Source organism: Fusarium odoratissimum, assembly GCF_000260195.1.
Source record: "Fusarium odoratissimum NRRL 54006 unplaced genomic scaffold supercont1.8, whole genome shotgun sequence".
Lineage (NCBI taxonomy): Eukaryota > Fungi > Ascomycota > Sordariomycetes > Hypocreales > Nectriaceae > Fusarium > Fusarium odoratissimum.
In genome coordinates, this window is record NW_022158694.1 from 189,070 (window position 1) to 216,191 (window position 27,122).

The window sequence follows — 27,122 nt, forward strand, 5'->3', positions numbered from 1 at the left end:
TGATTTTACATATTGGTTACTGGGTTATGTTGATCCTCGGCTCGTATCAATTGTGGGTGGATATTACCGACAAGTCCTCTTATCAACCATGACTCTAACAAGTTGGCACTTAAAGCTTTACCACTAATAGTTAACTTTGAGCATTACACGTCGTCGCTGCACCTTTTATTATCCTGCCATCTCACTGAGATCTCTAATCTTGAAGCTCTGGTGTATATTTTCTCCTATACTTGATCCTTCGCGTTTCGGTAAGTATGCAACGCTTCGGTGTGGTCGGCCAATGCCGATTCGCCGCACGTCGATTGACGCAGCTATGGTCTGTCACACCGACGACGGCGGCTGTCTTGAGAGCTTCATCTATATCGCAAAGGCCATTCACTACCTCTAATGTTTATCTATCCAAGCCAAAGGGCTCACTAGGCGTCAACCCAAATCAACATGAGGAGCCCACCGACCTGGCACGAAAGCTGTTTTCCGAGTTTGCCTTTGCATTTGAGTAAGTCGGCTTCGCACAGTGTCTTGTGTACTTCCATTCAACTCGGGATATATGTTTCGCGAACACAAAATGCGTACCATAACTGACGAACGACAGTATTGACGGCGTCCTATATCAAGGCCGCAGCAGAGTGGATGGAGCCGAGAAGGTCATCAAGATGCTCAGAAGCAATGGCATCCGATATGTCTTTTTGACAAACGGCGGTTGCGTTCCTGAAGACAAAAAAGCAGAGACTCTTCAAGAAAGACTCCAGATCGCCAAGAACGACGATGTGGTAAAAGGCAGGATGATTCTGTCCCACACACCAATGAGTGGTTGGAGTGACGATGTCAAGAACAATGGCACTGTCTTAATTACAGGCTCTCATCCTGAAAAAGCTCGTCAAATTGCTCTTGAGTGCGTATTACATTCCTATGGGGAAATGTTATCTGGTAAGCTAATTGCTATAGGTACGGGTTCAAGCGTGTTGTCACCCCAGCGGATATCCTCGCTGAGTGCAAGGACGTGTTCCCCTTTGAGCATATTGAGGGCGAGATCAATGGCAAGCCGACGCCACTACCAGATGGCAAGCGAATTCCTTTGCTGAAGGACCCTTATACAACTAATGTCCCTGCGAATGCTCTCAAAATTGACCACATTTTCGTCTGGAACGATCCAAGAGACTGGTCAGTTGATATTCAGATCATCCACGACCTTTTAATATCTCATCAAGGCTACATCGGCACTGTTTCGAACCGAAATGGCAACGAGTCTCTGCCCAACAATGGCTGGCAGCAAGATGGTCAACCTGGACTATGGATCTCCAACCTTGATATGCTATGGAAAACAAACTATCCTGTGAACCGATTTGGCACGGGAGCATTCATGGAGGCACTCAAGGGAGTATGGTCAACGACGACCAACGGAACAGAACTGCAGTTCAGCGCACTCGGCAAGCCATCCAACCATACGTACAAATACGCTCATGATAGGCTGCTACGGTACTACCATGATATGGCTTGCAATCGCGGTCAAAGCCCTGGGCATGATACATCGAAATGCCACCCTCTTCGACGCGTTTACATGATTGGCGATAACCCAGAAAGTGACATCCGGGGTGCTAGCGAATTTGAAGCGGAGGATGGTACCGAGTGGGTGCCCATTCTTGTACGAACTGGCGTCTGGCGACAGACATCGACGGAGAAGGAGCCTCGATACAAACCAGCCGTCATCGTGGACGATGTTGTAGATGCTGTGGTTTGGGCGCTCAACAACGAAGGCATCAAGGCTACCAGGGAGTGGGTATTGTCTGCTCTATCGCACACGAAGGGTTACGTTAAGCTGCCGCCGCTGGAGATTGGAGATCAAGCTGGCAGCCTCAAAGATGGAGTTAAGTACCCGAGCGAGTTGGAGGCTGCTGGGGCAAGACTGTAGAAAGGGTGCAATTTTATAAGGATTCTCAACACTTGACATAGAACGCGAAGCGTTTTCATTAGAATTTAGGACAATAAATCTCCAAATACATCCGGTGGTTGCCTACTTCGAAATCTCAAGGCTGACTTTTCAGGGAAGGATATCTTTTTCCAGACCTTGTACTCCGTACCAAAGCCGAAAAGAGTTGATTGTACCTTGCTTGAAACAGGGGGGCATATGCAGGAGGAATCCTCCCAAAAGAAAGTCCGTTCCCGTTGCAGATACTGTTGGCGCCAACCAACTGAACCACAACCAACAACACCAACATGGTGTGAGACCACTCAACGAAGGAGGTCAATTGAGCTGCTCGAAGGCCAATTGGCCCAGGTAACAAGAGTTGTAAGTAATCGAGAAACAAAATTCTATTATTTTCGTATCCTCAAATCCTCCAGTTGTTGCTCATCTATCTACCACGAAGACTCGTCAATCTGGTGATAGTTCGTCTCTTTGATCTGGAGTTCTGGACCAGGGTTCACGCACATGGGGCGACACATCCTGGCTTCAGCTGCATGCGATGCAGTTCACTCGTGACCCCCCCTGACCAAGGATGGCCCAGCCTCCTCGAAGGACAAAAGCCATAAAGAGTATCAAGAAGTCTCGTCTAGGAGTGCCTCACCAATCGCTTTCCTCCTCTAACTTGTCCTTTACGCGCCCTCAACTCGACAGCTTTTATGTTTCAGTCTCCCGTGTATGACAAATCTCTGGCAATAGTTTCAAGTCTTTGAAATGAGTCGAGCTAACAGTCTTTCCGAGGCTTCCAGCAGCCTGTACAAGGCGTTAGAGATCCCACAGGGCGGGGAGATCGACTGCTTTGCTAGGGGGGATGCCCAGAGCCAAAACCTCCACAAGATTCCAAAAAAGCGAAGAAAAGATATTAATTACATTGTCCAAGCACTGGCTGTTCAAGAACCGAACGATGAAGACCAGAATGCCACAATTAAGGACTTGGCTGAGAAACTTGTCTGCTACGGACAAAAAAAGCGGCATACGGAAACACTCGTATTTGATGGAGACAGCTTTTCGAACCCTGTGGACTATGTCCATGCCTTATTGACTAGGAGGTTCTACAACTGGCTCAAGACGAAGAACAAAGAAAGGCTTTACACAGAACATCCAAGGCTGGTCCGGTATTCTCAGAAATCGTCGACTTCCCTTCGAGGACGTGGAGTAACGCCCACGAGCAAACGAACTTCGGATCAAAGTCAAAGTTTTCTCATTTACGACACAGACGACGGCGAGTACTCAGGTGACTATCTGAGCGATGATGTGATCGAATCAATTGAAGAAGACATCGATTTAAGTGATGAGGAATTCGGTTCAGAAGAAGACTCCGAAGATGAAGGGATAGGCGAATGTTCCCGTCAGACATCTACACAGCGGGAACTTCGACGCCCCAGACTTACTAGGGAGAGCCCCTTGAGTGATCGAGAGATCCCGAGGACGCCTTCAAGGAACCAAAGTTCGAGGTATCGCAACATTTATTCCAGATCACCAGGCTCGCTATCATACCCAACACCCACGGACGATGCATTCCTTACTTCACCAGGGTCTGTCACCTCGCCAGATCCCAGTGAGATCTTCACACCATATTCGACAGCCTCGACACCATATTCTATCTTTAGCACTGAGGGCTGCGAAACCCCAAGATCTTCTCGCACAAGCTTCTACAAGGAGGCGTACGCGGAGAGTCCAACGCGCAGAAAGACGCAGAGAGTTGATGATGGCTCTTCAGGTGACCCGAAGAGGGAAATGAAGCCCAATGCGGATGACTTGGTTAACAAGAGTGAGGAAGCTGAATCAGATGTGGAGTCATCACGCTCTCGTCGTTCCATGACCTTCGATGACACGGGAAAATCGCCAGTTCATAATATTATGAGTCGACTGGTAAAGCCAGTTGGGGCAAAAAACTTGTCTGGGTATATATATTGCTTCGCTGAAAGGTCAAAGCCTGGATTCCTCAAAATTGGGCACGTAGTATGTCCCGAGTCCAGCAAGTCTGATCAAAAGTCTGATCAAGTTGAAAAGAGGATGAAGGAATGGAGGCATGCCTGCAAACATGACTTGGACTTCAGATTCGAGGTCTTCATGCCCTGTTCTGTTCCGAGGATGGAGAGTTTGATTCATCAAACTTTACACAGAGAGAAACAGTATGCCTCTTGTCCGAACACAGCCTGCCTAAAGACGCACCAGGAATGGTTCAAGATAGAGGAAAATCAAGCACGCCAAGTTATCAAGGTCTGGGAACAGTTCAGCAAATTGAAACCATACGACAAAGAGGGCCGTTTGACGGATAACTGGGCGCGATACGAACTGACACAGCTGGCACAGCTGGATAACGAGTGTCTCTGGAATACCAAAAAGTGGTTAGCCACAGAGTGGTTTCGGTTGATCACCGAGGCTGTCGAGAAGGATTTGGCCCCGAAGCTAGAGAAAAGAAGAGCCGTGGAGAAACAGCTTGCGCAGATGAAGATGGATGAGAAACCTCTTCAGCAAATGCTGGTTGTGTTAAGGAAGGCTCAACAACAAATTTTGGTGTAGAAGCACAATGTGGGCATATTCGAGTTGTGAGTTTACCGGATTGGACGCTTGTTGACGGAAATGTTTAAGGTCTGACCATAGTTATCGCGCTTTGTACCAGTAAGTATTGTTTCATTAGTTAAAGAATTGGATAGTCAAGATGTGAAAGATCAAGTATTGTGATACTTATGAGTCGTCCTGTCCTACACGGGTATACCGGAGGCTATGTGAGTAAGTACTACACCCACGTACAGAGCACGAACGTGTAAATTGTCAGAATGAGGCTGTCTCGTCTCACCCTGTTGAAGATAGAACGTTGAATCTGGAGCGTGGGGGGGACACTTGAATGGATGAGATGTGTTACCTGAACTCAGGGAGCAAGGAAACTTCTGATGTTAAATCAGGGTGTCAAAGTAAACCAGTCTAAAGGCTTGCTGAGATATACTACACTTACCTAAGTCTTTTTATTACTTACCTAGAAAAGAGGTCCTAAGTTTTCTTGCCTCCCCTTGATAACAGTACCACAACCACACGAGACCTTCACTAGAGAGAAGGGAGAGGTAGGACGACGTTATGCCGAGGGTAGCCCCCCCACGGCTTCGGTGCCCGAGAGCGGGTCAATAGTGTCCGGGGCCGGCAAGATAAGTTCCGGAGAATACGAACAGACCAGCAACCGGCACGGAAGGAAGAAAAGAATTCACATCAACATCGTCAGAGGGACCCTGAAGGTCTTGGCGGTGAAGCGGGAGCATGTGAGACACTTCCCAAAACTGCCACCGAGGTCACCCTAGGGCCTAGTGCCACACTACGTCACCCTTGTAGGACCGGGTCTGGAACCACTAACGCCTCCCGACAGCCTCTGTTGATTTTACTGTACGCATCCATTGGATGTTTCCTGTTTTTCTTCGGTGACGCTTTTTGGAGTAAACTCCAGTTAAACAGCATTTGGTTGTTAAGAATTCGCCTCTTCTGGTGACGTGTAAGGATTGTTCCTGGTTCGTGAATCCTTCATTCTTCCTTGAACGTTAATGTTGCGACGTTTGGGTTATGTAAGGAAAAGAGAGCCAGTCTAATTTTACGGTCCAGATCATGTGGACTCTTTTTCTTGGTGAACCTTCCCTTTTATATAATTGGTATCGCTCTCTTATCTCGTGCTTCTATCAAATTCTATCTTGTTAACTCACCACTTATCTTCATGGTTTGTTCTCCAGACCCTTTATCTTTTTGTTTGATGATAACCATGTCATTTTAAACTTCAATCAAACGCCTCAGCTCACAAACCAGCCAATACGAATAAGTCGTTTCAATACCCCGAGTCCCTGGCTCTGCTAAGCGCACCCCCCTCTGCGTCTACCCCAGCCGCAAGCGAGAGCCCAGAGCCAGTGACCCTTGGGCCGCTTTTCTACTTTTGGGAGAGAGGGGGATCTTGCATCTGTATCCGTACCCGTACCTACGCCTCAAATCTCTACCAACTCTCCTCTCCTTGGTCCTCTCTCTTTTCTCACACCGCGACTCACCCTCACTTCCCTACTGCACTTCTTACTACGCAAACTATTCATATCATTTGTGACTCTCTTGGACAGCTCAGAATCCTACTTCAGGAAGCAGAACCTCGTCCCCCGCCATGTCTGCGGTGCCGAGCCCCACGATCCACGGCTCGTCTGCCCAGCAGCAGCCATTGCGCTCTGCCCTCAAAAATGAAGATGACGTTGATCGCCCGTGTCCCTCAAGCGGCTCTCTCAAAGGTACGTCGTAACTAGGTCCTGCTTTGCTTTGAATGGCGTTCATATTTCGCAACTCGTTTTCCTCAAAAATATATCGGATGAGGGAGAGATCACTGGTGCATCCATCATGAGCTATGACGTGGGTTCAAATGCAAGAATGCTATACCTGAACACACACAATTCGTAGCTTAGCTCCCACGATTATGTCTGCCCATACCCCAATATCTCTTCTGCTGTCCATCATAGTCTGCATGCGACCCTTGCGTTTTGTTACCAGAAGTTCCAACCAAAATGATCCAATGCTTATATACCCCAGCTGTCCAGATCGCCGAACCCGAATCCGAAATTCAAACTCTCGAGGATGACTCCCAGCCTACCAAGCAATTCCCTACCAACCTCAGGCGACGCCTGAGTGGTAAACCTCTGCCCTCTCCTCTTCCCAACAACTCCTCTAGGTCTTCCTTCAGCGACAGTCCTTCTGGCAGCCGGCCTGAAGAGACACCTCCTACTTCGAACCCTTCTTCTCACCACCACCACGGTCATGGTCATGGCCATGGCCACCGTGGTCAGTATTATAGTGAGAAACTACTCGCCCAGGTAGGAGATTGGTTAGAACATGAACGGGCCAAGGCACACGCGAGGAAGTCCAAGAAAACGCACCGCAGGCGCAAGTCCAAATCGCCAACTAAGGATACCAAGGGAGAAAGCATTGCGGAGGCCGAGCCAGAACCTCAACCCGCTCAAGCACCCGCACAAGGCAGTAATGGACGACCTCGCTCCGATTCTCTCGACTCTGACTCAAGCGATATTTCTTTTGACCGACTTCAGCGTATCCTGGAGGAATCCTTATCTCACATGGGTCTCAACTCTGTGCCTCATCTGACTCCCAGGGTATCCCGCCCTAAGCATCGAAAAGTCCCATCTCGATCTTCTCTTCGTGGCCTTTCTTCCGACACTGAATATGCCGATGGGGACGCCATTGTACCCAGCTGCGATGTCTGGCTTGACAACTCCAAGACGATGAGCTACGGAGGTGGTGCTGCGGATGATGAAGATCAGGAACCAACCGATGCCGATACCAGGGCTGACAAGGAGAAGGAGTGCTGGCTTAGCTTCAAGAACGAAATTATCCGCATCGCCCATACGTTGCGACTCAAGGGATGGAGGCGTATTCCCCTCGGTGGTGGCGACAAGATCTCCGTTGAGAGGCTTAGTGGTGCCTTGACCAACGCTGTCTACGTCGTCACGCCACCGAAGGAAATCGATGAGGCAGAGGGTAAGAGAAAGCCCAAAAAGGTCCTTCTACGCATTTATGGCCCCCAAGTCGAGCATCTCATTGATCGAGACAACGAACTATCAGTCTTGCAGAGACTGGCACGCAAGAAAATTGGACCTCGCCTGCTGGGAACTTTCAAGAATGGCCGTTTCGAGCAGTACTTTGACTCTATCACGCTTACACCGGCGGATCTTCGAGATGCCGACATGTCTCGTCAGATTGCTAAGCGAATGAGAGAGCTTCACGATGGTATTGATTTGCTCCCGCATGAGAGGGAGGGCGGACCAGCAACATGGAAGAGTTGGGATCAATGGCTCGATAATGTCGAGCGAATCGCAACTTACCTTGATAATGAGTACGAGAAAGAAGCTCAAGCTCAAAACGGTCGACGCGACTCCGTTGTGCATGCCTGGAAATCGAGAGGCTATGTATGCGGCACTCCCTGGCCTCAGTTCAGGGACATGATGACCAAGTACAGAGTCCATCTCAACAGTTTCTACAAGGGGGGCCAACGAGAGATCAAGGACAGTCTTGTCTTTGCCCATAGCGATGTAAGTTCATGACAACGCCTTAAAAGTTCTTCATTAACAAGTTTCCAGACGCAATATGGAAATATCCTCCGCATTCGCCCGGATGACGAAAAGTCACCCCTGCTTCAGGCTGCTAACAAACACAAGCAACTCATCGTCATTGACTTTGAATATGCGGGCCCTAATACCCGTGGTCTCGAGTTTGCCAATCACTTCAACGAATGGACATACAACTACCATGATGCTGCGGTGCCCTGGGCGTGCGATGTGCGACGATATCCCACCCCGGATGAGCAACGCCGTTTCATCAAGGCTTATGTCGATCACCGTCCCCGGTTCCAAGGCAGCAACTCCACCCCTCGACTGGCGCCCGCTGATAGCAACGTGTCGAGCGGCATGTCTACGCCACTTGCGACACCAACCAACCCTCCTGCGAGCAGCTCAAGCTCCATCGTCGAGTTCATGCTTGATGCGCGAGTACCACCAGGAGGATGGAGCGCCGCGGAACGGGCCAACGATGAACGAAGCGACCAGCGCGTGCGAGAGTTGTTGGAGGAGACTCGACAGTGGCGCCCGGCCAATCATGCTCACTGGATCGCGTGGGGCATCGTGCAGGCCAAGATCCCAGGTCTCGACGAAACCATCAAGGAAGAAGACCTTCTGAACCCCGATGAGTTCGATTACTTGAGCTACGCCCAGGATCGTGTCATGTTCTTCTGGGGTGACTGCGTGCGCATGGGGCTTGTCAAGCGGGAGGAGCTCCCTCCCCTGCTGCAGCAGTCTATCAAGACTGTTGAGTACTAAAGAGCGGCTATCAAGCTCTGCAATTAGAAAACATTTTGGCGGACACGGCAGACACACTAGGTGAGTGCGTTCCGACTCAAGACTGGCATAACCAGATGTCTCCTTTGACTACATCGTTCTGGAAAGCTAGAGCACGTTTTAAGACTTTCAGTGTTGGCAAGCTCGGCATGCTAGAATCTTCTTGCAATGATCTGGATTAAAGATTCCCGGCTCCTAAATTCCCACGGGTAATTTTTGAAGCTTGCGCGTTTAGCAGTTCAATCGATACCATTTTAATAAAATGCAGTTTTAGCAATGCATTCCGTCTCTTCTCGTGAATCTAATGCTTATTTTTTATGTTGTTGTATGTGAACGACAGGCCGTAACTCTTGTAAACGTGATATCTATGATCCAATCCTCTATGCATCAAGCTTGAGTCGGTCAAGCATGGCATCGATCTTGCGCTGCAGGATCTGGTAGTTGATGGCGTCTGAAACAAACTCATCCTCTGCTTCCGCTCCATCTAACGTCCTCACGGCACCTCCGCCATTGGCTTGTCCATTGCTATCCTTCTTAGTTGTGTGCTTAGTATCAGCAGAAACGCCGTCTACGGCATCTGTCGAGATCTCAGCTTGTTGTGCCATCGCAGCAGCTAATTCTGCACTGATCTCTCCCTCCTCATCCATCATGTCTTCCAGGCCTGCATCCTCAAAGCGGTATCTAAATCGGTCATCCAGGTAATACCGAATATCGTCCAGCAATTCGATAGTGTCCGTCTCTTCTCGAACAGTGATCCGTTGGGCAGACTCTGCAATGAGAGCCTGGAAGTCTTCCTCATCTATGTAGTCCTCTAGGCGATATGCAAGATAACGCGCAGCGAACTCTTCTAATCGCTGGACACGAAGATCCCACGCTGCGTGTATAACATCATATATGTTGACGGGCTCCATCTCTATCTGTTCGTCCTCTTCACCTGTCTCGCCATTTCTTTGCGCCTCACCATGAGTGCGATCTACCAACACATTGGAGGTGCCGCTACCGAGCGTGCTGATGGTCAGAGCAGCTTTGCTCTTAAGGTTATCGAGGAACAGCATGTCTGCAGCGTATAATAGATCCAAAGCGTGCTCGAGGGGGCAGCTAACAGTCTCGGTGTAGAGGTAAGTAAGGATGATTTCAAGAACGGCGGGCGTACAGTCGACGGTAATGATTCGGAGATGTTCATCCCGTTTGGACTCGACGAAATCGCCCGAAAACATCTTCTCAAAGTACTCGCTGCGAATGAGCATTGCCTTATGAGCGGGATAAAGGACTGATTTGCGTTTGATGACTGATTCTTGATCTCCGGCTGGGCCAATCGGTATAGTAGGGGCGTCTCTTGCTGGCGTTGTCTGACCAGACTTTTCATCCTCGATATCGATCGGCTCGTCGGCGCGAAGGATGACATCTGCAAACATTGAGTTGTCATATTTCCACTTGATATCTTTCACCTGGTCCGTATTAACAATCATCTTGAGTCCGAGGACATTTAATTTGAAGAAACTTTCGAACTGTCCTCGAGCTCGGTCAACTTCAGATTGATACCGTTGGCGAGCAAGTCTCCTGTCTCCGCCTGCGAGAATAGTCTCCCATAGAGATTCAACCTCGAGCTGCTTGCTGACCTTGTCTAGGCCCTTGAATACTTCTTCTTCAGAGTCAGCACCACCCACAGGTGCGATATCACGAGGAACCTCGCCCAAGTAGAGATATCTCAAGACAATGATGAAAGACTGCACAGGTACAGCGTTGGCAAGTTTCCAAGTGGTGGTATCTGGGACAGCAGCAAGCTTAGCACGGAAATAAGGTGACCGTGCTATGAGGATGAATTTGTGAAGATCAAAAGAACGGGAGCCTGAGACTAGGGTGATATCAGTTGTCTTGGGGCTTGTACGGCCAAGAAGAGTTGAGATGTGAGTTGACCAGTAGACATAAGGATCTGAGGACTTGGAGAAGTCATATTGAAGGAGAAGGTTGCGGATGCGATCATTGAGGGCGTTGTAGATGCATCGTTCCCCTTGGAAAGTATTTCGTTCCGCTAGGGCGCCTGGGGAGTGTTAGTGGATGACTGGACCCCATGACTTGTAAGTGCCAGGTTGGCAAGACATTCGTTTATGATGAAACTACAATAGTGACCAGTTGTATAAGTGTAAACTTACCAGATTCTAATAATAGCCGGACAAGCTCATAGTGTCCGCATAAACTTGCCTGCTTGTGTCAGTTCTAAGCTCTGATGACTTACATCTACCCCAACACTTACAATGATGAGAGGCGTGTAATCGAAACGATCCTTGCCATTGATGTTTACACCCTGGCTGATGAGCTCTTGACATCTCTTCAGATCGCCATGCCGACACGCCATGAGGAACTCATTGAACTCGGTGCTCTCGTCAAGAGGATTCTCCTCAAGGAGAACGCCACTCTCGATGAGCCGAGCTTCTTCGCCGAGCTTTCCCTCGAGTTCGAATTTGCGGAGAACCATTGTTGAGTAAGAATATCAGAGTAAAGCTAGAGAAAGGATAGTCTTCTTAGGTGGTCTATATGTATGAAAAGAGGTTTATTTTTGTTACTGCTTTATCTCCGAAACCCGCCCGCTCGTTTCTAGTTCATGATTATCAAAGCATGGGGATCCCCCTCCAAGGAAAAAGTCGCCATCATCACTGCGGGCTGGCATCAGCCAATGACGGGCTATATCTCTTTCGCATCGAGGTTATCACGGGATCACGTGCCCGATCCCGTTATCTTTCTATCGAGATATCGAACATGGCTTACATGCATAGCATCTAAGCCCGCTTCCTCCGAGCATTGTCATGTTGTTGACAATCATTCCTTGAGGTTGGAATTCGACGTATTTACTTGTTCGTTTTCATGTTCTTTTAATTTTCTGTTTCTTGGTCTTGCTTGATGATCTTTTTCCTGTTAACCTAGCAAAATGAGGCCTTGATTCAGTACCACCACCCACAGTCTCCTCCTGCCAAGCTTCTCACTTAGCTGGCAAATTTGGTTCTTACATTCTTCAAACTTCACTCTTTGTACAAATCGAAAACATGAGTCCCCTGAAGAAACTCATTCTTCTGATCCTGTTTATCTCTTTTATGGTGTTTGTAGCCTTTTTTGGCCGAATACCTGCTCTGAGGTTCGTCTTGCAATTGTCTCCTGTTTACCCAACTTAAGATATTGACTCGGGATAGACGGACGCCTATAGCTGCACTGCACAGGTTAATATGGATTCATATACCCAATCTGATCGCAAGAGTAGATCAGGTGCTCACTGGAGGGAGAGTATCGAGCTATCTGTCCCGGTTCAGTAACCTGATGCTACATGAGCGACACTGGACTGTTGTGGTGAGTTGTCTTGCTATCCCTTTCGAGATGGCGGCAAAATAACATGTCAGATTTTCTTCATGCTCATTATGGTTGTGGGCGAGTATATGTTTATTCCTCAAGCGTGGCCAAAGATTGGATCTTTCACGAAACTCATTGTGGTGGTTACCGTGTTTCTGCCCTACCTATTTCTCTACCTGGCATGCTCTGCTGATCCAGGCTACATTACGCCTGAAAATCACGCCTATTACATGTCGCTCTATCCTTACGACCACACACTTTTCCATCCGGGGCACATGTGTCGTACGTGCAAGCTCCTTAAGCCCGCTCGTTCCAAGCACTGCAGTCTATGCAAACGTTGTGTTGCCAAGGCTGATCATCATTGCGTCTTTATAAATTCATGTGTAGGTTACGGAAACCAGCACTGGTTCATACTGCTACTAATCTCTACTGCATTTCTGTGCACATATGGTGGCTTTCTTGGATTGTCCATTATTACGGTACGAGTTCAGAGATACACTCCTGGCTGGTCTGTATGGAAACCCCGAGGTATGACAGTCAATCAGTATTTGGCTGGTTGGGGTTGGGGCATTCAAGACAACGTCAACATGGGGGCCTCATCACTTCTTGCAGCCCTGACGTCTCCATTGGTTTGGGGGCTGCTGCTGTACACACTCTATCTCGTTTATTGTGGCACTACGACAAATGAGACCCTCAAATGGTCGGATTGGAAAGAAGATATGCGTGATGGATTTGCATTTCGCCGCTCTATGCCAGCAAATCGCCAGAAGAACGAACGGGTTGAGCCTCGCTTCACGCGCTGGCCAGTCGAGGTTCAGCAGGTCATTGTCACTACTCAGGATGGACAGTCCCCAAAGGATGAAGTTCGATATCCTGGAGAAGGCGAGTGGGAGAGGGTTTGGAACTTGAGCGATGTCGAGAACTTATACGATATGGGATTGTGGGATAATCTGGTCGATATATTTGTCCGTGACTATGGATTTGGGAACAAAAATGACGAACCCAATGCCGAGAGACGGCGCAGGCGGTGATAACCTGTATATAGAGTGAGTTGGTGCTAGTCAGCGAGCCGTACGCAGAAGGTGATCTGCAGGCTGACTGCAGGAGTGCAACCCCTGTCCATGGATATCCAGGGCTGAGCACATGGATGTCCGCCTCAATGATGTCAGTCTTCAAGAGATGCCATGATGTTTGTTTCTTTCCTGGATCACCTGCGCTTCAAGCAATTGTACAATATCCTGTCTTCGTTCATGACTGTTTTCGAGTCTCAGGCAATGACGATTATACCGTGATGGCTTTGATTCAGCCTCCTCAGGTTCGACGCCTGCAGATGCTTGGCACTCTTTCTCTGCTCGCGATTGTTATCGGCGGCTCAGTCCTTATTTTTGTTGGAACAAATGCGCTCTCCGGTCGCAAAGAAAAAGATGAACTCGGTAGGGCAAGGCCACCAGGTCAGGCACGTTTCAGTGTCGGCCATGAATGGAGCATCCAGACCTGGATAGCTATTGTTGGTGTTGCATTTGCTCTGTTATCTTATGGCTTTACAGAAGCATATGTTCATCTATTCGATACCTGGGCTAGTCGACAAGCTCAACACAGCAATGGCCTCGACTATGCTCGGTATCTCAACTCTCAACCGCGAGCACCAGTCGCCTATGGCTTCAGAGGATTTCCCTCGTTTATCACTTTGCGCTACTTTCTCCTGATTATGAGCATCATTGCGTCTGTGGGCTACAAGTTCGCTATTGTGAGCCCGGACGCCTGGATCAAGGAGAACTTTCACCCAAGATTAATCGAGTTCATCAAGAGTGAGCTTTCGGCAGTGAAGAACGGCTCTATTGTCTCGGAACCTGAGCCATGGATCAATGACTTCCCGCTTTACGATATCAACCGGGCGTTTATCCACTTCAATCAGGTCGCTCAAGAGCCTCCTTATGCTGCGAATATGTCCCTGCCACCGAATGGCTTAGCTATGGTTGGCCATGCTAATTGCTTTTCAACCAGCAGAGCTGATCAATTCTACCCTGGTGACGTTGGAACGCTTCATACTCGAGAAGTAGTTTTAGTGGCCAATGGCTCAGTGGGCAAAGGTGACTTTTATATGACCGAAGACCCAGGCGACTGGCATCGAATGGAGACAACCAGCACCAACTGGTTTGATCCGCCTCGAAGAGCCCTGGTTGAGTATCGACTCACTGAGTTTGGGAGTCTTCAAATCCAATGGGCGAAGAAACCAAACAAATCTTCAGAATCGTGGAGGATACCAGTAGAGCATCGATCCTTATACAAGATGGAGCTCGCAACCGCCGAAGTCAGGAGATACGTCAGAGACCAGAACTGCAGATTTCTGCCACAGGCGGCTCTTTCGTTCCTTTCTTTCAGCAATGACACTTTCGAAAAATCCATCGCTGCTGTGATGCCATCCTGGGGCAACATAACAGCCACAGAGCGCTTCAACATCTCGGACCTGATGCCACAATACGGCGTCTGGCTGGATGCTTTGGTAAAGAGCCCAGATACCACGCTTCTCAGCGGTGTCAGTGCAATTATCAGAGCAGTCATGGTATCTATCAAGACAACAAAGCTGCTGGACTCGGAGAACCTGAAGGCGGATTTCTTGCCTTTTGGCGAAGAAAGAGTTGGGGCTCCTGCAGAATCATTTCGTGATGCTAAGTATCCTTTCTACGTTGGATGGAGAGAAAACAAGAACACTGGGTGTCATATCAGTGCTGCCATCGTGTTTATTTTCCTCGGTTGCTTTTCCATTATGGTTGGAATATACCGTATATGGCTTGGTCCGCCAGCATTGACTTCCTGGATGGGGCAGCATGTCTTTCTGGCTGGGACCGAGAAAATGGCTCTGTCTAATAAAGTGACTGGCTTGGCGTCTGGATATACAGTGGCGGAGTCTGATCTGGGCAAACTGCGGCTTTCAACGCGAAAGGGAGGGGAAGAAGATGCCATGTTGAAACCCGGTGTATCATCTGATGGACAGCAGAGTGACTCGGAGGAAACAAAGAATAAAGGACGAACGGGACAATGAGTTTGATGTGCGAGATACTATGCCAACACGTGGCGAATTAGACATACTTCGGATGACTTATGACACGATATGGCTCTTCAGCATTGATGCATTATTTCATTTTACTTTACGTCTCTCATGATATCGTAACCACACGCTTCTAGGTCTTGTGTAGATCACCCAAGACGACCCTCGCCCTCCTCCGCCACAGCAGCGACTATGCAACCCCCCGTCACTACCCTCATCTAGAGAGCGTATTAACCTTGTATTTATCCCAACTCCACGACTCCTTAGTCTTGTAGCTTGCTTACAAAATGGTGCCGAAGCTATGCCCTCATAGTCAGTATAAGCAACCCAAGAAAAGCATCAATGGAACTTACCCGAAAGTTTGCTTGATGCTCTTGACGTAGTACTCGAGCCAGTTACGCTTGGTAACATCCTCCTGGCCGATAGGAACACCCTCCCACTTGACTCGCATAACGGTAACGTGGTCGACGTCGTTCTGGTCAAACTCGATGTGCAGCTTGGAGAAGTGACCGGCAGGCCACTGGTTCAGTCGCCAGCTCTGGGTGATCTTCTTAGGCTCTTCAAGCTCGAGATACTCGCCAGACACATTGCCACCGAACAGCTCAAACTTTCCGCCAACCTTGGCGCCATCGAAGACCTTGGGGGGAGACCGTGTGAAAGCAGCGATTCGTTGGGGGTCGACAAAGGTTTGGTACAGCTCTTCAGCAGTAGTTCGGAACTCTTCGTTGTCGGTCACGGTAGTGGTGTTTACGACACCGCCGGTCTTACTTTGAGTGCTGGAAGTGGCAGCAGGCTTAGGAGTGGAGCTCTGAGGGTGAATCTTGGGAGTCGAGAAGCCGCTCGAGGGGTTGGAGCCGGGGGCATGCTGAATATCCTTGCCATGCTCGGCGATGAGGGCGCCGGCAAGCTTCTGGAATTCCTGGCGCAGCTGAGGCACGATCTTTGATCGGACGAGATCCTTCACGGGTTGCTTCTCCTTGGACTCGGCAAAGATGTCTACGTCGAACTACGAGGGTTCTTAGCGAGGTTTATTCTACGGCAACACGGAAGGCGAAAGAGCAGGGGAGGTTTTACGTACCACGTACTCGTCTTCTTCCGTGTCGTGGGCGATCTCAGGCACAGTAATGGTACCAGAAACATCATCCTCACCGGGAGCAGATCCTGAATGGTTAGTTGTCATGTCTGCAGTCAAAGTCAAAGTCACCGCAATCCCTTACCAGAATATTGAAGCACCAGCTTGACGTCAAAGATGGTAATCACCTTGCCCTTGCGTTGGCTGACATCGACATCACCATCCATGCTCTGGATCTTATCAATCTTGGCCTTGACCTCACCCTCCTCGGCCTGAACCTTTGTGAGGCTCTCGTCAAAGTAGGACCTGGCCCATGCTGAGACGTCCTTGTTGACCCAGTGCCAGTTGTTGGGGTTGTGTAGAACCATTGTGAAGTCGGTCGAAGGGGTATACTAAATGTCTTTGAATCTGTTAGCTTCAACTCCAAACAGAAATTGAACGAGGTGAAGATGAAAGAGTAGAGTCGCAATTGGAATCAGATATGGTCTTAGACCACAGCATGTTGGTCATCAATGAAGGGAGTACAAGTCACTCTATGACTGGTGCCAGCTGGATATCTCATCATGAAAGATGCGACAATTGGTGCAAAAAAGTGTCGTATGTACTTACAGTTTAGTGAAGGAGGTATAGAGAAGATGTTGAAAGGAAAGAGAGTGAGCAGTGGTCAAAATGTCAATAAATAGCAAAGGGAAGGCAGAGAGAGAAGAGCAGAATATGAAGAGTTGAAAAGAGAGGAGAGTTTGTTGGAGAAGAATCCTCTAGAATTTTACTCGAGCCTTGTGCCCCCACCTTTTTCCAGTGTCCTAGAGCTAGCTTCAAGTGGGGCTCATTTCAGAGCAAGACCCAGCCTCGTCATTTTTATCGATAACCAAAGCAATCTTCTCTTCAGCCTCGGCAAGAATATGCTTCCCAATGGAGGACTAATGGATAACGGGGAAAGGATATATCGAAGATTTCTACGTGGAAATCAACGAGGAATTGATGATCCGCACCCTCCTGTTACGTTATGTCAACTATGATCACAAGTGCCTCGCTTGCGATGGGCATCCCAATTGACCCAAGGATACGGTTGCGTAAAGGCTTGTGGTTGAACACTTAGCGAATTGACTTTGAACATCGACAAGCTTTATGCCAAAAAGCTGGCTCAGCTGATACAGAGCATCAGTTGTAGAGAAACAATACACATCCGTCAATTTCGATAGCTTCCATATTGTTGGATTCGAACGATCAATCATGAAAGACTTCGTGCGGGTGGCCAAGAGTTATCTGGGAAACCCGATGGGCAACTGGATAGAGGTTGGCTACTGGACTTAAGTATGGCCGTCACATTATGATCATGCCTCATGCCCGCTTGGACAAGGGTACATACATACAGACCCCGGGGCGCAAGAAAACCTCCAACATTGAACCAAGGTGCCAAAAATATCTAGTCTACTAAATATATACTAAATTATGCTAAGTTTACCTAAAGACTTTTTATCACTTATGATAGAGGTCCTAAGTTTTGTTGCCTCCCCTGGACAGATTAGGTGTGATCTCAAAAAGAGTGGTGTATGGGTTAAGTCAGCCAGATCTGTGCTTCTACCTTTCCTACACCATGCTCGATCTATTCATAGAAACAGATCGTTCTGAGTTCCACCCCAGCTTAGATTTATAAGCTATTTGGTCGGTGACGTTGGCTATGGAATCAACTCCATCAAGCAATTCTTTGTTCTTAAATGGCCCATGGCAGTTGAAACTTTATTTGTTGACCGTCTTTTGCGTTGTTATTCTGTTCTCTTCGGATAACTTGGTCCCGGAGATTCCAATGGCACTCTGCAGTCTGCAAGGAGTATTCGGTTTAGCGATCAAAAGTCAACATCAGCCCACAGCATGAAGGCCCCTTGCACATGGATCTCATGCAGCAGTTCGATCCAGCCATGCAAACGTCTTTCCGGTCATGGGTCTCGAGAGTTTCAGAGAGTAGAGAAATGTGACAGGCAGCGAGGGACCTCCATTAAGCGCCGGCATCCACACTCAACCCGCATAGTCCATCCTTGTCAGCCAATAGAAGCTGAGGGATGAGTCTAAGAATAGAACCACGGCGGATGGCCCCAAACTTAGCATCTCTCCAAGTCCATCCCAACCTTTTCCACTCAGCGGGGTCGGAGGAGGAAGATCAAGCAAGTCCTTCAGCTTCCATGTGGGATATTCAACGTCTTGTATGGTGACAAACAAGCAACATGACTAGGTATTTGTTGCCGTTCTGCTTACAGCACTCACACAAAAGGCACAAATCAAGCAGCGCTCAACTGATTAGTGTCCATCCGTACTACACCAATGCATCCTCTAGGATCTACAGATACCCCAACTAGGACATATAAAGAACGCCATCTTTCAACTCTGTCAGCTGAGTTGCTCTGCAAGAAGCGGTCGAAGGTGCTCTGTCATCCCCTAGTTGAATACCCTCAAGCTTAACTAGTGCCTGATAGTGAAAGCCATGCTTGTAGAGCCATGCTTGTAGAGCCATGCTTGTAGATCCTCCGTTTCTATTGCCAATTGGCCGTGAACAAAGTTCCCACGAAGCATACCTTGCAGTATCTCTTTGTCCCACCCTCAGATAGCGTCCGTCATCCATGCAATTCTCGACCACCCCAGCAAGTCTCTCCCAAAGCAGGTACACACTGTAGGCAGGGCTTGGCTCTCCGGCAATAGACAGAAAACCGAGAATGGTTTCCAGTCTATCAACTTGAAAATGTACTTGCTTTCAGTAGGTACCTCACTCCCGCTGACACCGCCAAAAACTGAGGTGTCGTGATTTCAACATTTTACCGTAAAAGGTGACTTATGCAGGGGTCTATCGCCTGCTGCTACTCCAACTGCGACCTGTACATCCATTTCCCTTTACAGAGCCCCTCTCCCAACCACTTTCTCTCTTTTCACCTTTCACATCCAGTCCAATCCTCAATCACATCTCTGTTTCATATTTGGTTGGTTGCGCATTAGGGGACGTACTCTTCGTCCTCGCCGCAGCTACGGTGAATGGCTTGATGAGAGATATTCGTTACGTCCTTGTCAATTGACCATCTTCGACAAGCTGCAGCTTCCTTTACACACACAGAGCCTCACCTGTAACATACGTCTGTCAGGTCTCTCTTCCGGCTGTACTGTGCCGGGCCAGGTCGAGAGTCATCATAGTCATACCTATTCCTTGTCGTCTCAAAATAGTCTCGACTGCTTCGATCCTCACCTGAGCATCGACTCACTCTACTGCTGCTGCTGCTCGCACGCGCCGCCCACCCCGCGGATCCATCCAATCCCTAGCACCCCACGTACCAGAACCAACCGACCAAAGAGACAGCCCTGACACGATACCCAGCTGTTTCTAAGTTAGACTTCCCTCATCCTTTGGTGTTGTGGCTTGAAACAGGGACCCTGGACCTGGCGCTCGAGTGAATCCTTCGTCCATAGTCGCTTGGTCCCTCTGATCTTTCATCATGACTTCTCACGAAGCGGCGCGACTCCGTCAAGGCCTTCTTCCTCTCACGACAACGTCTGTAGGTGCCTTCAACAACCCTCTACATACGCCCATATCTGCCGTGTCCATGAGCTCCAGTCATTTTCACTCCGCTGTCCAAACACCTGGCAGTAGTATACAGCCATACAACCCCCAAGAATGGGTTCCCACACAGGCTGCTGTCGCCGAGCGCGCCGTTCAATATGCCGGCGAAGTCCAAGGCAAGTGACTAAGAACTAAACATCATGTTATTGCTCGCGTTCTAACATGCCTCAGTGTCGCCAATGCCGCCTCCACCATACAGCCCGCCCAGAAGTCAACAGCAGCGTCCCATGAGTACCGTCTTCGACTCTACACCAGCTGGTACTCCGACTCCGCCGCCTCGACTAAGCACAATGGTGCATCGACCTTCGCCTGAACCAGCCAATGCATCTTTTCCTCCTCCTCCGGGTGTAAATGGGCGAAATGGTTCACGAGACCGCCGCTTTCTGCCATCCTTAGGCCGCCGTAGAGATATGGACACCTCCAGTACTCCTCCACCTCAACCGCCGCCTCCTCAAGCCCATCGACAGAGCATGATCGTGCAAACTTCGTTTCATCAACCTACTCCCGAGCATGGAATGACTGGTCCTATGATTCATGGGCCGCCAGCGGCTCGAAGAGCCGTATCTGCAGGAGCCGTGGAGACACCCACATCTGCTCGCTCACGATCAGCGTCTCAAACCAGATGGGAACCAGGCATGCCTCTCCCACCTCCGCCACCAGGGCCCCCACCTGCTTCAAGCAGGTCGCAAAGCGTACAGTCAATAGATAGGAACACAGTTCCCATCATATCTCCTCCTACAAAAAGACGCCGACCACCAACCGGTGTCACAGAACTCGGACCTGTTCCTCCAACACCTGCAGATTGGAACGAGACGGGGAGTCAAGCAGGCCCCTCAAACCGAAGCCGCTCACCGGGTCTCAGGATCGACACGTCGCTACCATCCTCCCAACCTGTTGAACCTGCTCTGGGGTCCTCATCGAGTATTGGCGGGCTCAATCGGCAAAAGGCAGTTAGACATGACAAAACAATTTTGCAGCGGAGGGCTGAGAGTCGGACCCGACACAGCGTCCGTGGCTCTATAGATGAACGGACCCGACCCGATTCTATGGCCGACATTATGGTACCGAATACGACTGATCTGTCACGGACATCAATCGGTAAATCGACCCCTCTAAGTGACGCACTCGCATCGCAAGACTCTCGAAACTCGACCCCTAGAGCCCCAGCATCAGGGAAGCTGCCTCAGGAAGCGGAAACACCGCCTTTCTCTCCCAACGCTTCTAAGCAACCAATATATGCCAGCAGCTCAAAGGTTGTTGCTCCAAAGGCGCTCCCTACTCCGCCTCCCAGGTCCGGATCTGTGGCATCGGTCTCGAGGGTCCGGGAGTCTTCTCGGCCCCCTTCCGCCGGCCTATTGGTATCGAAACATTTGGTTACGACTCAAACTGCCGATCAGTTTGGAGAAGGGACTATCGATCGGTTCCGCGAATTTGCGATTAGAGAATCGAGGGCCGCTACTGACGCGGATAGGGTGCGTATGTTCGCTGACTTTGTTGTCAACGAATCAAGGATCAGACGAGAACGATATTCTGTCGCTATTGGGGCTATGGGCTCCGAGATCTTTGACCTCACCCGCGACTTATTTCGGCCGATGGTCAGCCAAAGGCGAGAGTCAGCTTCTTCACAGGATCAGTGGACCCCTGGGCTATCCGAACCAGGGCCTTCTCGTCGAGGCTCTATAGGTTCAAACTTGGGGGAAAGTCCTCAGTCTGCCTCTAAAACAGTCAATGTCCCGACGTCGCCGAGCGGGAACAACCCACCAAACGTGAATTGGTCGAGCAATTATATGCCCTCGTTATCGCCAATTTTGAGTATGAGCGTCAGCGAAAACTATGAAAATGGCAGCTCACGGGGTCGTCCTCCGAGCCGTTGGTGGGAATCAGATTCGCAAGGTGAAGCTTCCCATCTCGGACGTTCCAAGAGAGAGTCGAAGTATATGGGCGTAACCAAGACACAGTGGGTTGAGGAGGACCAGCCGTCTGTGGTATACGAGGAGCAAGGCTCTTCATCCGAGTATCCTCCTGAGAAGACGGGCTGGCATGATCAGTCGGAGCCCAACTTGACTCCTCAACAATTTGGCTTCGCCACCACGTCAAACATGGGTTCTAGTCCCTGTTCGACGATCAACCGCGACCACCTGGATGTTTCCCGCCTTGTCACCATGCCTCCTCCTTATCCAAGACACCATCCCGCTGTCAATAACAAACATCCTGAGTTGACATCCATCAGAACAGCCGTGCGAGCTCTGAGTCAACTCGATGAATTGGCCAAGACAAAGGAGCGGTTCACTGTCGAGAGCACCAAACGTCGAGAACAATTTTCCAAAGCAGCGTCTGAGCGCCGTCAAGCTTTGCGTACAAACTTGCAGAATGAGATCAATGCTGGCAGCTTGAGTTATGCTGATGCAGGAGCTATTGATGCTGATGCAAAAGCCAGCGAGATAACAAAGAAAAAGGACTTGGAAAAGTCCGAATACGAATTGTTCCAGAATCAGGTGGTACTGCCTTTGAACGAACTACTGACAGGGCGTATCTCAAGCGCCACAGAGCTGTTTGACGATCTAGCCCGACACCTATTCGATAACGGGCAGATAGACGCGGACATGCCGCAGGAAGAGGGTGATGATAGACCAGAACTTCTGGAAAAATTGACGCTGCTTAAATGGGTCTTTGAGGCACGAGAGGGTCTTTACCGGGCCATCTACGATCTTCTTTCGGATCGCAACGGCCGATACTGCGAGGTTGTACTGACTCCTTACCGACTTTCCGGAAATACTGAGAAACTCAAGTCAGCTGAGGCTTTCTTTGCTGAAGACTCGGCCAAGCGTGAATATGCGTTCGCTCACGAGGTTCTGGAACGGACCCGAGACTTCCGAGGAGTGGTTGAAAAGGCTGTGGACCACGGTGTTGCACTGCAGCTGTCGGCGTTTTGGGATATTGCGCCTCCGCTTTGTGAGCTACTGGACAATATTCCTCTCGATCTGGATGGTTTCAACATCCAGATTCCAGCATCGGAAATTGAAGAAAACCCATCCTATGTCGAGCATCCGATGCAGTATCTTTTTAGCTTGCTGCTTCACGCCGAGAAGAGCACGTACCAGTTCATCGAATCGCACACCAACCTGTTGTGTCTACTTCACGAGGTCAAAGAGGCTGTGGTTCACGCCAAAGGCAAGGTCCTCGAGACGCAGACCCAAGATGAGAACGGAAACGCAATTCCCAAGGCAGATAGCAATGCACAGGCGGTGCAAATGCGACAATCAGAAGAACGCCGACTTACCGAGGATCTGAAGGAAAAGGTCCGTCTCGTTCAAGATCAATGGAAGAGCGCATTAGGCGATAACATTACGCTCGTGAAAGAGCGCCTAGGAGGGTGGCTGTTGCAAATGGGTGGCTGGGATGAGTCGCTCGAAGATAGAGGTGTGGGCAGTGTCTAGAAGGTTAAGTGAAGTGAGTAGAAGTTGATACCCCTAAGCCAAATGGGCTTGATGATTGGAAACGATATTATTCTGTATATAATTTGTTGATCCTGGACCAAAGATGTCCTTTTATATGAGATATGATGATGAAATGGATGTTCTTCATAATCGAGTGATGCCTGGGTATTGCGTCTGTCTTTTCTGTTCCATACACTTATTCGTACACTGAAGGGTGTGGGCTGAATCTAAGCCTTTTTCTCCACCGCCATATTCTTGAGTGCTGGATGCCATCTGGCCTATTCTCCCATCTGTAGATTCGCTGTTGAAATCGCTTGGCGCTTGGTGTTTAGATTCATTCGATGGCTTGATAAGTCATGGTTCGTTTCCCTTTGATGATCCATGGTCCTTGAAGCCCTTTTCCATCCCCTTTCCCGTCTCTTTTCTCATTTTCATTTCGTCGTCAACCATTTACTTGTACTCAACTGGCAAATCCATGCCAACCCTCCTAGCAGTCAAGCGAACACGCTCCTCCTCATCCATACCCATACCAGGGTTATAACGCTCGAGTAACGTGGCATACATGCGCTGAGATCGGAGATAGGCGATGGCTTGGGCAGCAGCGTGGGCGCGGGCGTCTTGCGATGTCGCCGCTTTGGAGCTGGAAGAAAAGGAATCTCGAAGGCGGGAGTGAAGAGGAGAGCGTGGTGAGGCGAGAATGGGTCGAGGTGGTAGCTCGCGAAGGAGGGAGCGGTAGAGAGAGCGTAGTGAGGCTGGAGAAGAGGCCATTTCGGGTGACAGTGGTTGGTCGGAGGGAGACAAAGAGGATCGATCGTGTTGAATGTCAAGTTGAGATGACGCCTTGAGATTGATTGATTGCATGAACTGGGTAGAAATGATGCTTGAAAAGTCCGGCCAATCGGGTGGTTCCGCTACGAGCAGGGGAAAAACTGTTAGTGGGATGGGAGAGAGAGATGCCCCTCCTCATCGATATCGGAGTTCTGATGGCGGGGTTGGCTTAAGAGAGCTATCTTGCCATTGTAGGACTACCTTGGCAATAGAGCTTCCATTATGGATGTATATAATGATAAATCTAGGTAACTTGACTTTTCTGTTTGACATGTTTTGGCTTCTTTTGAAAATAAATCTTGATTTAATTGACGCATTCGAGCTGTATTCCGCTTCCAGTTACACCATAACTGAAACAACTCTTTTAACGTCGCAGCTTACATACTCAGACTTCAGACTTCTCAACAGCTCATCCCACTTCTTTTTCTCTTCCTCTTCGTCTCTCAGATCAATCAATCAATCCACATCCCACTCTAATTAGGCCCAATTGCCTTCATCTAGAGCCCGACGACCCGCCCGACGGCCCGAAAGAGACCAACCAGTGTCTGCTCTAAGCTCTAACACCACCATAAAAAACACAAGGACAATTGCGCCATCCCACGTTACTTAGTAGCTACTTAGCTTACATTTCGTTGCCTTGTATGCCCACTGCTACGCCAAAGTTCTTCCTCTCTAGATCCTTTATTCTTTTCTTATTGACCCTCATCCTGGCTATCCTTATTTCGCCAGCCTTCACCCCCCGTCTCCGCCAACTCTCTTCCCATCTTATCCTTCTCCAACGACCGCTCACAACCATGGCTTCTCCATCCTACGCCTCAGAGCTTCAGATCGCCCAATTGGCCGTTCAGCGTGCTACGATCCTTACCAAGCGCGTCTTCCACGAAAAGGCAAAGGGAACCGTTGACAAAAATGACAAGAGCCCTGTCACCATTGGCGACTTTGGCGCCCAGGCCCTCATCATCGCCGCTCTCCGCCACAACTTCCCCGACGACGCTATCGTCGCCGAGGAGGAGGCTGCGCAGCTCCGTGACGATGCGAACCTGAAGCAGACTATCTGGGAGCTCGTCAGCTCTACAAAGCTCGACAATGAAGATGCTGAGAAGCAACTCGGTGGTCCTATTAAGGATGTCGACGATATGTTGGAATTGATCGACAGAGGTGGCAGCCAGGGTGGTTCCAGCGGTCGTATCTGGGCAATTGATCCCATTGACGGAACAAAGGGCTTCCTCCGTGGTGGGCAATACGCTGTCTGCCTTGGTCTCATGGTTGATGGCGACGTCAAGGTCGGTGTCCTTGGCTGCCCTAACCTTCCAGTTGACGATTCAGCCCGTCTGACCTCCGACATTGGCTCTAATGCCACCGATGAGGGTCGTGGTGTTGTTTTCTCTGCTGTGCAGGGCCATGGCGCGAACAGCCGGCCTCTTACTTCTGGCGCTCTTGCTGCTGAGAAGCCTATCTCCATGCGAAGCATTGATGACCTCTCCAAGGCTACCTTCTGCGAGAGCGTTGAGGCAGGCCACTCAGCGCATGATGACCAAGCTCTTATCTCGAAGAAGCTTGGTATCACCCAGGAAAGTGTCCGCATGGACAGCCAGGCTAAGTATGGCTCTATTGCCCGCGGTGCTGGCGACATCTACCTCCGTCTGCCTGTCAAGGCCACATATCAGGAGAAGATCTGGGATCACGCTGCCGGTGATCTCATTGTTCGTGAGGCTGGTGGCCAAGTGACTGACATTCACGGAAAGCGTCTCGACTTCAGCGTAGGACGCACTCTGGCCAACAACAAGGGCGTCATTGCTGCTCCTGCTGCTGTTCACGGCAAGGTTCTCGAAGCTGTTCAGGAGGTTCTGAGCGCCAAACAGTCGTAAGGAAAAATAAATAGGAAAACAAACGGACATGACTTGAATGAAAGCGAGAATTTCAAAGCAGAAAATGTAGTTTTGTATATGCCTCGTCAAATAGTACACACAAATCTGTACATGATACTAGAATACACACGCCAGCTGCGTCCAATAGGCCAAGCCACCAAGCTGGCCAGTATAAATTCCCACATACCACCTCTCTATTTGATCTTCTTCTGCTTCAGCTTGATCGTCTGGTCGTTAATAAACACGCCCTTGCCCTTGTAAGGCTCCGGAGGACGCCACATGCGAACTCGTCCAGCAAACGACATGATGGTCTCGCGGTCAATTCCCTCAATCAGGATACGTGTAGGCGCAGGAGTTGTCACGGTCACGCCGCGAGGGATGCCCTCCTCGACAGGATGAGTAAACCCGAGCTTGAGGCACAGGAAGCGCTGCCCAGGAAATTCCTCTTTAGCACCTCGCTCTTCGACACTCGCTCTATAACCGACACCGACGAGACGGAGAATGGCCGTGTGCCCTTCCGAGACACCCATTATATAGTTCCTTAGGTAAGACCATGTTGTTCCTATCCAATTGTCAGCCCCAATGCCATCAAGCGTGATGATAACCGGTGAACATACCCCACATGGCTTTTTGGTCCTTGGCGTCAGTGTCCTGGACATTCAACGACACCACCTTGGCCTCAGGATCTTGCGTCACCTGCACATATTCCGGAACTTCCAGGTCAAGCTCTCCTAACATCGGTTAGCAATTGTTCCCCTCATTTCTACGTGCCGTTCCCTCATACCCAAAGGTCCCTTTACAGTGATGGTTTTCTTGTACACCTTCTTGTATGATGTCAAGTCCCTGCTCGCAACCGGCTCGCCAACAGATAGCTCTACGCCAGGAGGGATCGATAGAGGGGTTCTTCCCAGCTTGGATGGTCGCTTTGAGGTCGTGGAGAAGAGGGCAATGGCGGCTCGGGAAGATGCGATCTTGGGTGCTGTCGCTTGCCATGCTGGCACCAGGAAGCTAGGGAGGGTGACAGGGCCAGACGACGAGGCCGCAATGGCTCGTCCAATTGCCCTCCCCCGGCTGGGAGTAAACATGGCGGCCATTGGTGTCGAGATGGCTG

General features: G+C 49.7%; 11 protein-coding genes across 18 annotated transcripts; 7 read left to right on the forward strand and 4 right to left on the reverse strand.

The window, feature by feature from the left end:
- The first annotated feature begins 32 nt into the window (after positions 1–32).
- On the forward strand, positions 33–2,041 carry FOIG_05864 (uncharacterized protein). Of its 2 annotated transcripts, XM_031204737.1 has the most exons (3): positions 33–496; positions 593–892; positions 946–2,041. In XM_031204737.1, the coding sequence occupies exons 1-3, from the start codon at positions 255–257 to the stop codon at positions 1,907–1,909; spliced, it is 1,506 nt and encodes a 501-aa protein (XP_031064986.1). In that variant the 5' UTR covers positions 33–254; the 3' UTR covers positions 1,910–2,041. The 2 variants fall into 2 exon arrangements, with proteins under 2 accessions (XP_031064986.1, XP_031064987.1); XM_031204738.1 differs by having other exon boundaries at positions 33–892.
- A 502-nt stretch (positions 2,042–2,543) lies between these two features.
- FOIG_05865 (uncharacterized protein) lies at positions 2,544–4,970 on the forward strand. Of its 2 annotated transcripts, XM_031204740.1 has the most exons (2): positions 2,544–2,636; positions 2,710–4,970. In XM_031204740.1, exons 1-2 carry the CDS (start codon positions 2,620–2,622, stop codon positions 4,484–4,486), a joined length of 1,794 nt encoding a protein of 597 aa, XP_031064989.1. In that variant the 5' UTR covers positions 2,544–2,619; the 3' UTR covers positions 4,487–4,970. The 2 variants fall into 2 exon arrangements, with proteins under 2 accessions (XP_031064989.1, XP_031064988.1); XM_031204739.1 differs by having other exon boundaries at positions 2,544–4,955.
- Positions 4,971–5,563: 593 nt separating this feature from the next.
- FOIG_05866 (uncharacterized protein) lies at positions 5,564–10,886 on the forward strand. Of its 4 annotated transcripts, XM_031204742.1 has the most exons (4): positions 5,575–6,210; positions 6,506–8,016; positions 8,065–8,859; positions 8,951–9,115. In XM_031204742.1, the coding sequence occupies exons 1-3, from the start codon at positions 6,090–6,092 to the stop codon at positions 8,797–8,799; spliced, it is 2,367 nt and encodes a 788-aa protein (XP_031064991.1). In that variant the 5' UTR covers positions 5,575–6,089; the 3' UTR covers positions 8,800–8,859; positions 8,951–9,115. The 4 variants fall into 4 exon arrangements, with proteins under 4 accessions (XP_031064990.1, XP_031064991.1, XP_031064993.1 ...); XM_031204741.1 differs by having other exon boundaries at positions 5,564–6,210; positions 8,065–10,886; XM_031204744.1 differs by lacking the exon at positions 5,575–6,210 and having other exon boundaries at positions 6,292–8,016.
- FOIG_05867 (uncharacterized protein) lies at positions 8,970–11,443 on the reverse strand. Its single transcript, XM_031204745.1, has 3 exons — positions 11,072–11,443; positions 10,971–11,019; positions 8,970–10,858 (listed from the first exon to the last, which is right to left on the reverse strand). Exons 1-3 carry the CDS (start codon positions 11,291–11,293, stop codon positions 9,198–9,200), a joined length of 1,932 nt encoding a protein of 643 aa, XP_031064994.1. The 5' UTR covers positions 11,294–11,443; the 3' UTR covers positions 8,970–9,197.
- Positions 11,444–12,224: 781 nt separating this feature from the next.
- On the forward strand, positions 12,225–13,187 carry FOIG_05868 (uncharacterized protein; the record flags this gene model as incomplete). Its single annotated transcript, XM_031204746.1, has 1 exon — positions 12,225–13,187. The coding sequence occupies one exon, from the start codon at positions 12,225–12,227 to the stop codon at positions 13,185–13,187; it is 963 nt and encodes a 320-aa protein (XP_031064995.1).
- A 116-nt stretch (positions 13,188–13,303) lies between these two features.
- On the forward strand, positions 13,304–15,199 carry FOIG_05869 (uncharacterized protein; the record flags this gene model as incomplete). Its single annotated transcript, XM_031204747.1, has 1 exon — positions 13,304–15,199. The coding sequence occupies one exon, from the start codon at positions 13,304–13,306 to the stop codon at positions 15,197–15,199; it is 1,896 nt and encodes a 631-aa protein (XP_031064996.1).
- On the reverse strand, positions 14,957–17,794 carry FOIG_05870 (uncharacterized protein). 3 transcript variants are annotated; one of them, XM_031204749.1, is made up of 5 exons: positions 17,067–17,545; positions 16,423–16,669; positions 16,284–16,366; positions 15,559–16,211; positions 15,221–15,504 (listed from the first exon to the last, which is right to left on the reverse strand). In XM_031204749.1, the coding sequence occupies exons 2-5, from the start codon at positions 16,643–16,645 to the stop codon at positions 15,486–15,488; spliced, it is 978 nt and encodes a 325-aa protein (XP_031064998.1). In that variant the 5' UTR covers positions 16,646–16,669; positions 17,067–17,545; the 3' UTR covers positions 15,221–15,485. The 3 variants fall into 3 exon arrangements, with proteins under 3 accessions (XP_031064999.1, XP_031064997.1, XP_031064998.1); XM_031204750.1 differs by having other exon boundaries at positions 14,957–15,504; positions 16,284–16,669; positions 17,067–17,794; XM_031204748.1 differs by lacking the exon at positions 17,067–17,545 and having other exon boundaries at positions 14,957–15,504; positions 16,423–16,967.
- Positions 17,795–17,896: 102 nt separating this feature from the next.
- Positions 17,897–24,239, forward strand: FOIG_05871 (uncharacterized protein). Its single transcript, XM_031204751.1, has 2 exons — positions 17,897–19,994; positions 20,050–24,239. Exons 1-2 carry the CDS (start codon positions 19,754–19,756, stop codon positions 23,313–23,315), a joined length of 3,507 nt encoding a protein of 1,168 aa, XP_031065000.1. The 5' UTR covers positions 17,897–19,753; the 3' UTR covers positions 23,316–24,239.
- Positions 19,040–24,251, reverse strand: FOIG_05872 (uncharacterized protein). Its single transcript, XM_031204752.1, has one exon. The coding sequence runs from the start codon at positions 24,174–24,176 to the stop codon at positions 23,766–23,768; it is 411 nt and encodes a 136-aa protein (XP_031065001.1). The 5' UTR covers positions 24,177–24,251; the 3' UTR covers positions 19,040–23,765.
- A 93-nt stretch (positions 24,252–24,344) lies between these two features.
- FOIG_05873 (3'(2'),5'-bisphosphate nucleotidase) lies at positions 24,345–26,736 on the forward strand. The gene is made up of 2 exons (XM_031204753.1): positions 24,345–24,391; positions 24,533–26,736. Exon 2 carries the CDS (start codon positions 24,785–24,787, stop codon positions 26,009–26,011), a length of 1,227 nt encoding a protein of 408 aa, XP_031065002.1. The 5' UTR covers positions 24,345–24,391; positions 24,533–24,784; the 3' UTR covers positions 26,012–26,736.
- Positions 26,206–27,105, reverse strand: FOIG_05874 (uncharacterized protein; the record flags this gene model as incomplete). Its single annotated transcript, XM_031204754.1, has 3 exons — positions 26,206–26,573; positions 26,629–26,742; positions 26,796–27,105. The coding sequence occupies 3 exons, from the start codon at positions 27,103–27,105 to the stop codon at positions 26,206–26,208; spliced, it is 792 nt and encodes a 263-aa protein (XP_031065003.1).
- Between the last annotated feature and the right edge of the window lie 17 nt (positions 27,106–27,122).